Source organism: Electrophorus electricus, chromosome 10 (assembly GCF_041902795.1).
Source record: "Electrophorus electricus isolate QZ-2024a chromosome 10, ASM4190279v1, whole genome shotgun sequence".
Classification (NCBI taxonomy): domain Eukaryota; kingdom Metazoa; phylum Chordata; class Actinopteri; order Gymnotiformes; family Gymnotidae; genus Electrophorus; species Electrophorus electricus.
Genome location: NC_137506.1, coordinates 4,259,199 through 4,269,810, shown reverse-complemented (window position 1 = coordinate 4,269,810; position 10,612 = coordinate 4,259,199). Strand labels below are relative to the sequence as shown.

General features: G+C 35.7%; 2 protein-coding genes across 15 annotated transcripts in view; one reads left to right on the top strand and one right to left on the bottom strand.

Moving 5' to 3' along the window:
• The first annotated feature begins 5,464 nt into the window (after window positions 1-5,464).
• pomca (proopiomelanocortin a) lies at window positions 5,465-7,161 on the top strand. Its single transcript, XM_027020117.3, has 3 exons — window positions 5,465-5,597; window positions 6,048-6,187; window positions 6,373-7,161. Exons 2-3 carry the CDS (start codon window positions 6,050-6,052, stop codon window positions 6,892-6,894), a joined length of 660 nt encoding a protein of 219 aa, XP_026875918.2. The 5' UTR covers window positions 5,465-5,597; window positions 6,048-6,049; the 3' UTR covers window positions 6,895-7,161.
• efr3ba (EFR3 homolog Ba (S. cerevisiae)) overlaps window positions 6,817-10,612 on the bottom strand; it is a 30,179-nt gene continuing 26,383 nt past the window's right edge. For 9 of the 14 annotated variants that reach the window (XM_035532773.2, XM_035532767.2, XM_081721333.1 and 6 more), the window contains 6 exons: window positions 10,441-10,532; window positions 10,195-10,243; window positions 9,922-10,028; window positions 9,731-9,780; window positions 9,230-9,315; window positions 6,817-9,106 (listed from right to left, as the gene is read on the bottom strand). In XM_035532773.2, the coding sequence (XP_035388666.1) occupies window positions 9,036-9,106; window positions 9,230-9,315; window positions 9,731-9,780; window positions 9,922-10,028; window positions 10,195-10,243; window positions 10,441-10,532 (455 nt within the window). In that variant the 3' untranslated portion in view covers window positions 6,817-9,035. Of the gene's footprint in view, window positions 9,316-9,730; window positions 9,781-9,921; window positions 10,029-10,194; window positions 10,244-10,440; window positions 10,533-10,612 lie in introns of all 14 variants that reach the window. The other 5 variants (XM_035532768.2, XM_035532769.2, XM_027020126.3 and 2 more) reach the window with 5 other exon arrangements.

Below are 10,612 nucleotides of genomic sequence, written 5' to 3'. Positions count from 1 at the left end.
CTTGGTACCAATTTTCCATAGGCCTACTATACATGTTGACATCTGCTAAATGCCCTACATGTAAATATAATGGAACAAAAAAACCTGTAGTTGATAGAGAAATTCTGAAAAAATAGTTTGAGTCAGCATGCATAAATAAACAGCTGGGTTTTTTGCTCTGGGTCTGTCCTACTTAGTTTATGTGAGTTTATATGAGATGTTTCATATTGGCTAAATATTGTGGGTATCACAAGTCACAAGCATCAAATTGGATTAAGTGATTACTTTGTGATTAGTACAATTTGTATGAATATTTTGAGCTCTTGCCCAAGGTCACTTGACATTTGACTTCTTGTTATATTTGCATTGTGATTAGGTGACCAAGAGCAGCTGGCTAGCTAGCTAGATAACCTATGTTGCCTAGATAACAACTGTTCCTGTATGTGGTCAGAGGAAATATCAATATATAAAATCAATTTTAAAAAAAAACTTTTTTTGTAGCCTTGAAACCTTTATAATCTTGAAAATATGCACAGCTGCCATTAGTTCAGTTCAGTTGCTCTATATATTTTTCTGTTGCTTGTAGTTTATAGCTACATATCTACCACGATAGATAGCCATTATTTTAAAATGTAATGGGAGGAACATTCTTTTAAAACAACTCCTCAAAGTACAATTGTTCAAAAAGTTACTTAAACAAAATGTAACTACCTACCTCTGCTCTTGAATATGTCTGCGATTCTACACAACAGACATTTACTTAGCTAGATACCTTGTACTGTAATTGATTATGCATAAGATAAGTAGCTACCAAATAAAAGTTACAGAAACGCAATGTCTACCAAATTATTCAGGATACAGTATGGAACATGTAAATGTAAATTGTTTGACAATGTTACTTCATTAATAACATTTAACAAGATCAGCACCATAGGAACTACTGTCCTACTTAGTTCACATGGTATGTTTAAGCTACATGAGGTTTTTCAAATTTACTAAATATTTTGTATATAAGTCACAAGCATCACACTGGATTTGGTGATCACTTTGTGATTAATAGTTTCTGGGAATATTCCGAGTTCTTGCCCAAGGTCACTTACTAGACATTTTACTTTTCATTATATTCACGTTGCAATTAGGCGACTAATTAGTCAAACTGGCTATGTTGCTAGATATCCCACTTTGCCTAGCTAACAGCTGTACCTGTATAAAGTCAAAAGAAATATTAATATATTAAATCAATATCAAACCTTTTTATAATTTTTAAAATAAATTTTTATATCCTTGAAACCTTTATGAAATCTTCAAAATATGCCTCAATATGGGGTATGCATTCCTGCACACCATGACTTCAGATGATGCATTTATTTTTCTGCTGTTTGTAGTATAAACTACAAACTATAAACTATAAAGCTACATAGCTAACTGTGCATTTTTTCTTAGTATATAATTGATATCAGACCACACTTTAATATTAATGAGAGAGCATTGATTTCACACACAGATAGGCAACACCTGTCTCTCATTCCAGTTCCGTTTATAAAATCCGAGTTTTCCCCCCTCAGATTTGTGAAGTATTGTATTCCTCTATGCATACTGAGCGTTCTTCATTCTTATTGTTTTTCCTGGCTTTTGACCTCTGCTTCCTCCCCAGATTACACCTCTTTCCTAGCCCCTTGGATTACTTTGGTTTCTGACTGCTGATTTATACTGTGGACCCTCGACTCTCCTCGTCCGAACTCCCCAGTGCTGAGCACTACCCTACCTATCCACCTCACTCATTCCTGCTAGCATCAATAAACTCTTGCACTTGGATCCTCACTTACCTGTGTCTTGGAGTTCATTACAGCTACTTTAAATAAATGTCATTTGGAAAATGTGTCTGTTCACTGTTCATTATGTGAGCCTACTGTCCAGGTGTGTAACTTACATCATCTTTTGGCTATGCAAATGTACTCCAATATCCTCTTTTAAAACAACCCTTCAAAGTATAATTTGTTCAAAAGGTTACTTAAGTAAATGTAACAGATGTTACAGATGTTAAATGTAGGGTATGACTACCCACATCTGATTGTAAGTAGTAATAAGTGGTTGTTGTCATCACTTACTACTGTGTCCACATGCATTTCCTTGTTATTTATATACTCCGTCTACATTGTTTTTGTGTGAAGCTTGGTTACAAAAACAATACAAAATGTAGTGACAAAAACAACAACCTAATGTTAATCTGTCGATGTATTGAGATCTGTAGCTAAAACAGTTATTGACAAACCTAAAATTGCAGTCCTATGGACAGTAGGAGTCTTTCTTAGTATCCTATTGGTCACACAAATGGAACAGTCTAACGAGACTGCATGGTAAGTGGTGATATAACCAGAAGGTGAGCATTCAGTTTGCATTCTGTTAAACAATCTAACTTTCTGGGATTAAAAATAAACTAACAGTAAATAACAGTATGCTAGCTTTGTTAGAATTTGCTATGCCAGCTAACTAATGTGCCAACAAGCGTACGCAGTACAATAAACACCATCTTTGTAGCTATATAATTCTGAATAAAATATGATATATGGATGGATGTTTTAATTAATTGATCATTTTACACTTTAATTCAATGTTAATTTAATTAACTTAATCAATTTTACATTTACAAGGTAATGAAGATGAATTTAAGTATGTTAAAACAATTTCTGCTCCAGAGGGTTAATTTCCTGCCATTTTTGTAGTACTCTTTTTTTTCACATTGCAGGTGCGCAGAGAACTGTGGATAACACAGGGCCCAGAAGGATAAACAAGTTTTGTGCTTTAAATCCCTCCAAACGTAGGCTGGATTTCTGAGCTGTATTTAAAGGCTCCTTCACTTTGGAACAGTCTGGGCTTTGGAATGCAGCTAAAGTGGAGCATATTTCATGTATCTCAATAAGCATCATATTTAATGTATCTCAGAACTAAGACAGCTTTCTTGATGGGGGTGTGCATTCTAAGATGTAAAATGCTGTCAATGTAGAGGGGTCACTAGGTATTGTTAGGAAATCTGCCCAGCCCACTAGGTTTGCCACACCCAGACCAAGCAGATTGTCTTCTCCAGAGTACTAATGTTTATTTCCATCTGTCCCCTTATAAAGACTCACATCTCCCATATCTCTTTGTGAAGTGTTGCCATCCTAGTATGCCTACCAAGTGTTCTCTTCTCCTGTTTTTTCTGGCCACTGACTTCTGTTTCCTCCCCACACTACACCTCATTTCTAGCTCTTTGGTTCCCTCTGGACTCTGGTTCTGACCCTGAATTTGACTGACTACTCTCTGCCTCATGATCTCCTGGTTGAAAATGCTTAGTTCCTATAAACTCCTCTTACAGGCCTTATCTGTATGTTGATACCCCTTGTGAACTTGACATTCCAGGATCTCAAGAGCATAACATAAAACAACATGGAGATGCACACTGTACTAGGATTCAATCATTTATTGTTTTTATCTGCTGGAACCTATGCAGTAAGACTGCTATGCACCTATAAATGCGTACTACAAGCTATTGTATTTCAGGGTTATAGCTTGTGCTACTTTACTATTCAATGATAAACTGCCAGTTTAAATGACTGATATGCCTTAATAAAAGTCATCATATGCCCTTTCATGAATAGAGTAGTATTTACAGAACACAGGTACAGTTATGTAGTACATGTACAGTAATTACAGTAATATACTGTAATAAAATGAACTATTAGCTCCGTGCATCAATTACAGCATATATTTGGAATATGCACACAAAACTAAGCAAAAGCCATTAGATTAAAATGTATTTAATTAGTGAAGTTTAAAATGCAGTTAATATGCAGTATCTACAGGAAATGTTATACACTACAATTTACTATTTTTCTATGAACAGTATCATTATAGTCATTACTGGGTGTATTTCCAAAATTCAGCTGTTTGAGAAATGTATAAAGGGAAACAAAAAACCTTAAGTTTTCTTAAATTACTCAGTGCTCCCAGAGAGACATTTAATCACTGTTAATATTAATATTTGTCTCAACTCATTCATATCTTTTACATTTACAATACAACCCTTTGTTCATAAACATCAGGGAGTTGAACTGAGAGCTTTAAATACTGGCAATTCACTCTGTAGCTATAGGTTTCATTAGTAACACAAAAATGTTCTTCAGCAGTCCCCCCGTCTTTGAGGAAGAAAGACTGTTTAAGAGACCTTTCCCTCTCTGAGGAAAAAAAATAAGATTGTGTAATTGAGAGAGCAAGTAATATTGCATAGTTAGGAGTCTTTTCCCAACTTTCCCAAGGCATGTTCTGTTTGAAATGCCTAAACTAACACAGAAGTGAATATCTAATGTATAGGTGAAACTGTATTTCTGTTATGGGAAATGTTCAAAGTGGCTGGCTGTCTCATCCAGAATGGTAAGTTCTCAACTAATTGAAAAGTCACATACGTTAGATGTTTATCTGAAATTTTTCATGGTTCACCACTAAAAGCTTTTCCATTTAATGGGCCACTTGAATATAACATTTACTAGGGCCTGATGACAAAGAGCAAGACAGAATGAACATGAAAGTCCAGCAAGGTCAGAGAAATATAATCATGTTGCTTTGACAGAGAATATCCCACTGAGTTTGTGCTTTACAAATGCAAAATACCAATAGAAATTTGTTCCTCTTAATGGTCACCAGCTCACCAAGCAGCCTTGACTAAAATTAGTCAATTCTAGACTTTTAATAGACTAAAATTAGTGAGTGAGATCTAAAATCCTTGATTTCAAGACCTCATATATTTCTTTTGTTTGTTTGTTTTGTTGTTTTACATGTAATTGCATTTTTTTTAAACTGGCTTTTTATATAGTACATTGAATATACTTATGTACTTATTCACATTTAGCACCAAAAAAACCCAAGAACTTTCACTTATACTCTTGAGGTGGACCTTTTCTGTAAAAATGAAATCTGTAGTACTTTCTTATCCTTGTTGAAGTTATAGTCTCTTGGTTTACTATAATGTTCACTGACACACAAAATTCACACGAATTCATTACAGATAGTAATACAAAACAGAGGTTTAAAAACTTATTTTGAGCTTAAACAAAGCTGACTTCCTTTTTGTCATCTTTCGCATAACCAAAACTGAGAATTAGCACACATATGCCTCACACATTAGGACACATAAAGCCAGACAAAAATGACCGGAGGTGAATTTCTAGCTTTAATCAGTCAAGCCATGTAAACTAATACTGGTGCCCTTAACCTGCTGGAAGACAGCATCATGATTTTGTAAATGACAGCTACTTGATAATCCACCCTAGATCAGTCTTCATTGACCAGTGACATTTTCATGTGGACTGGAAATTTGACATGGATTATTTTTCTGTATGGCTGATGATATGCTGGAGTTTCCTAGTATGTTCCATCCTAGTCTCGAGAGCCAGAGAAGAAATTTCGTAGTTTTTGTCCTTGAAAGGTGCGTCGCTTTTGGGGGCTTATAAAAGAAGAGCAGAGAGAAGGCTCAGACATCAGAAACACACACACTTATACATAGGAAGACGTCTAAGTGCAGTGGGAGAACTCTGGCAAAGAGCATTCACAGACAGTTCCCTAGAGAGGAGCTAATATAACTGGTGAGTGATATCAAATGCATTTGAGTTTCTACTTTAATTTAAAGTTGTCTTCTTGCCGTAAAAGTTTTCAGGTATTTGTTATCAAATTGATTTCAAATTCTATTCAATTTTTCTTGACTCAGCCTTATGGTTCAGGTTCATCCGTTTTGCTTACTTTTGGATATTTTTCTTTATTTTTCTGTCTTTTCTATAGCCCATCAGACATAAAAATATTTTGTTAATAAAAAAGCTTTATGTAATTATTTTATATGGCTTCATTGTTATTTTTAGACAGTTTTCATAGCACTTCATAACACTTTTTTCATAGCTTCCATAGCTTAAACAGACTTTGAACTTTTTTGAAAAGTGTGAATATATAGGTTGGTGTTGAAGGATGCATTGCTGAAGAAGCATTGCTTTTTTGACTTCTGATTTATTGATATGAAATGACATTTCCCTGTGGTTCCCCAGTAATGGTTAGGGGACTGAGAATGGTGTGTCCTGTGTGGCTATTGGCTCTGGCTGTGCTGAGTGCAGCTGTTTCAGAGGTAAGAGCTCAGTGCTGGGAGAACCCTCGCTGCAGAGATCTCAGATCTGAGGAAAACATTCTGGTGAGTTTCTGCTTCCACTTTTGTCACTCAATCTAATCACATTTCACCTTTAATTTAAACTACGACAATTCTATTCCTAAGTGTCAAATATATATATAAAGCTTGTTAGGCAATGTTCTGCAAAAACTGTCCAGACTTTAGCCTCTTCTATTTTTCCTGATTCATTTATTGTGCTTTTCTCACAGGACTGTGTAAAGCTGTGCAGGTCTGATCTAACAGCAGAGTCTCCTTTCTACCCTGGATTTGGCCATCTCCAGCCTCTTTTTGAGCCCATACCAAACGAGGTCCCTGTTGCCACCGTCTCACCCACAGCAGAAGAAGCAGCTTCAGAGTCTGGCTCACAGTACGATACCAAGCGCTCCTACTCCATGGAACACTTCCGTTGGGGTAAGCCTGTGGGCCGTAAACGTCGACCCATCAAGGTCTACACCAATGGGGTGGAGGAAGAGTCTGCGGAGGCTCTGCCAACTGAAATGAGGCGTGAATTGGCCCCTGGTGAGGCCAACTATCCACTGGAGGATAGCACCTTCAACCAGCAAGAGAAGAAAGATGGTTCCTACAAGATGAATCACTTTCGCTGGAGTGGCCCACCTGCCAGCAAACGCTATGGCGGTTTCATGAAGTCTTGGGATGAGCGCAGTCAGAAGCCACTTCTCACACTCTTCAAAAACGTTATCAACAAAGATGGGCACGAGAAGGATCAGTGAGACCTACAGGAGAGGAACTGCCATACAACATGCATTATGTAGAGACAGAAAAATAAAATTAGTTTTTATTCACCCCAAATAACTAAATAATTGCTGCTTTTATTATCTGAAGTGTTGGCCTATCATAGACAGAAAATGTTAGATTCAGACAATGTTAGATTCAGATTTAGGACAGTGGGAAAACTTTTTGACAAATAGCACTTTGTTCTCATGGCCAGCAGTACATTCACAATGTAATCAATAAATACTCACTACTGTACATAGAAATGCTGTGGTGATTAATTGTTGGTTAGAGGCTAAGGGTGAAGCATTTTATTTATTGAGATAAATATTATATTGTTGAATATGAAAAAGCTAACCATAAATGAATACTTCAAATTACAAGTTGAATCTGTAGAATGAAAAATCACCCAAATCTGTCAAAAAAATATTGAGTGTTTTTGAAAAACATGAAAAAACAATGTAAAATGTCAAGATCACTAATTTCATAATCTAAAGGAAAAATATGTTCTGATCATGTTGACTTCCTGAAATCCTGAAAGGTAAATCAATGTGTCTCCCAACAAAAAGTATTAGTAAAAAGCAAACACCCTTACATTTGAAAAGCAACTTGAAAAATTATTTAGGAACTATATTATTTTCTTCAAGATGATTATATTAATAAATAAAGGTACAGAATCACTACCCCCTATTTGTAAAGTCACTCCTGTACACAGTTCTCACAATAAATCAGAACACAGTCCTCACCATAGAGTTGACTAAACATAAACATAAAAATATAGCATATGCCTTTCTACTTTGTGGCAAACAGAAAAGAATACAAAATAACACCTTTTTTATTTCACAGCTATCACAATTATAGTACATTTTGTAGCATATGCACATGCACACAATATTGAAATCTGAAGGATTATGTGCATTCTTCAGGAAAACACATGTGTAATTATATATAGTACTTTGTGGGGAAAAACCTAAAAAAATATATAAACAATATCAAGGCCGTTACTGTTTTCACGTTTTACTGAATTTAATTTCATGCAGTAAAATCATTATAACCAAATTAATTATTTTTGATATAATTCTAAAATATCTGGTATATATAGTACAAGAAGCGCTTATGATCACTCCTCTGTCCATCACATTACAATGTTTGCAATCAATGGCTTTAAGGCTTTCATTGGTTACATAACTATTTTATAAACATCTCTACATTGTATTTCTGTAATATATACACTGTGAAAGTACTACTGTAATTCAATAGACATTCAAGATTTTCTGTCTAGATGATATGGTACACAGATCAATTTCACCTTAAATAAAGGCTATATATCCCAGAGACTAAAGATTACGCTCTAAACATTCACTCTACTTCACCTGAGTCATGGCTTGACATAATAAATCTGTTGCAAAAATGTGTTTTAAAAAAAAAGAAGAAAAAAAAAGGTTCAGCAGGAATTGGATTGGGAAATACTAGTCTTATGCGTTGTGTTATTGCTTCTCAGTACAATTTTTTGCACCATGTAAAAATTAATAAGAATAAAAAACCATCACAATTCTGAACATGCATGTAATGATACGCCCCTGCCTATGCATTGCAATTGTTTCATATTATTCAAAGAAAACTGTGCCTCACTGATGGTTCTTCAAAAATTAAACACCTGACAAATAAAAACACATCTAATTTATTACTGCAGTGTAGTCAAATATACTTCAAGCATTTTTACCAGTACCAATGAATAGCTTTTACTTTGGTGTTACTACTCACAAAAATTATCTTATTGGACCTTTGTCCTACTATTGCAATGTCCCAGAGAAAATTTTAAACAGCTCCATTAACTGCTGTCCTTTTGAAGTATTCACAAATTATCAATATCAATCCTCTATGAAATGCTAAGGTACAACTGAAATACATATCTCACTTTTCAAAATATAGACATGGATACTCATGAAAAATATATTTGGTGTAGGTAATCTATACTTTTCTGTTCTTTCCTGTTCTCTGCACTAACTGAGCACAGATACATATTATCTTACTCAGCTGGATGATTTGTCTTTCTTACTAAACACTTCAGGATACTTGGCAAACTGAGACCATCCGCAGTGTGTAAAAGCTCAGAAGACAGGTGTTGTCACCTTCCTCTTCAGAATGGCAGTAGTGAGATTTGGCTGCAGTGTTTGTACACACTGAGGTCAGGGAACTTCATCTCATAGACTGAAAGACAGCATGCATGTGAATGTGTGTGTGTTAGAACACAGAGATCAGGGAAATTCATCTCACAGATTGGAACAACGTGTGTGTGTGTGTGTGTGTGTGTGTGTGTGTATTAGTACACACAGAGGTCAGGAAACTTCATCTCGTATACTGGAACAGAGCAGTTCTTCCCATTACCAACTGATCCAGACGGAGTAGGAGGAGGCCTGCTTATGTGTGTGTGTGTGTGTGTGTGTGTGTGTGTGTGTGTGTGTGTGTGTGTGTGTGTGTGTGTGTGTGTGTGTGTGCGCACGCGTGTGTGAGAGAGGGGGAGAAAGACAGACAGAAAAGACAGACATTTCATTTTATCTGTACTCCTTTCAATTTTGTTTTTATAGTTCTAATAGCTTCTTTTTTTTACAATATACTGTCACAAACAATCTTTTTGAAAGTGCATATCTACTACACACCATGGTGGAGTGCAGGTAGCCTTGTTTATATTTACTATATGTCAAACAGTATGCAGGACTGAGGGCCAGTGCATTCCACTGGATATTATTGAATGTTTTGTAAACACAATGTGCTGACTTTTTTTTTTTTTTTGCATGCAGACAAATTAAACTCAAGACTGTTGAATTCACATACCTGATTGTGATTTCGAAAATTTGATTGAGTTTACTCTGTAGCAAAGCAGCCTAATATGAGACACATATTAAAGACATCACTACACTGAAGGACAGTAGCATTTTAAAAATAACAATAATAACTGAAAAACAAAGGAAGAGTCTATAAACATGGTAAATGTGCCATCCAGAGAGGTTAGCATGTTTACTCACCCTAGCCCCACAATGAGCCACAATCTCCTCAAATGGAGCAGTCTGAAACCTCTCTATGACCTGCCTCCTGCGCTCTCTCTCCTGCTCCTCCAAAATCACATCATCTACTGGGCAAGCACACACACACACACACACACACACACACACACACACACATACACACACATGCACACACCATAATTAGAATAAACACAGGCTTTGTACATTGCCCTCAGATATTACATATGCCTTACATATGGGATCTTACTATTATTATCTAACAGGTGCACTTACCAATTGCTTGTTTTAGGGTTTCAAATGTGATCTGTTCTGCTGGAGTTTTCTGTAAAGTCAGAATGACTAGCTGATTATGAGAGATAATAATGTATATCACCTGGTAACTGGGAAAAATGATTAAGTCATATAAATAAACATATCAAACACATACAAACACACATGGAGAAAAAGTCACACAAACAATCACTGAAGACAAATTCACACACACAAATTCACACAGAATTAGATGGTGAACTTTCTCACCTGTTCTTTTTCTGGACTATGTCTGGAGTCCATCTCAAGTTGTAAAGAGATAGTGTCACCAATACTTTTCCTCTTTGACAGTCTGTCTTCATCTAAATTTCAAGGGGCAGACAGCAGAGAAAAATGTTCTCTCATTTATTATTATTCATAGTATTTGCTGCTCACTCCAACT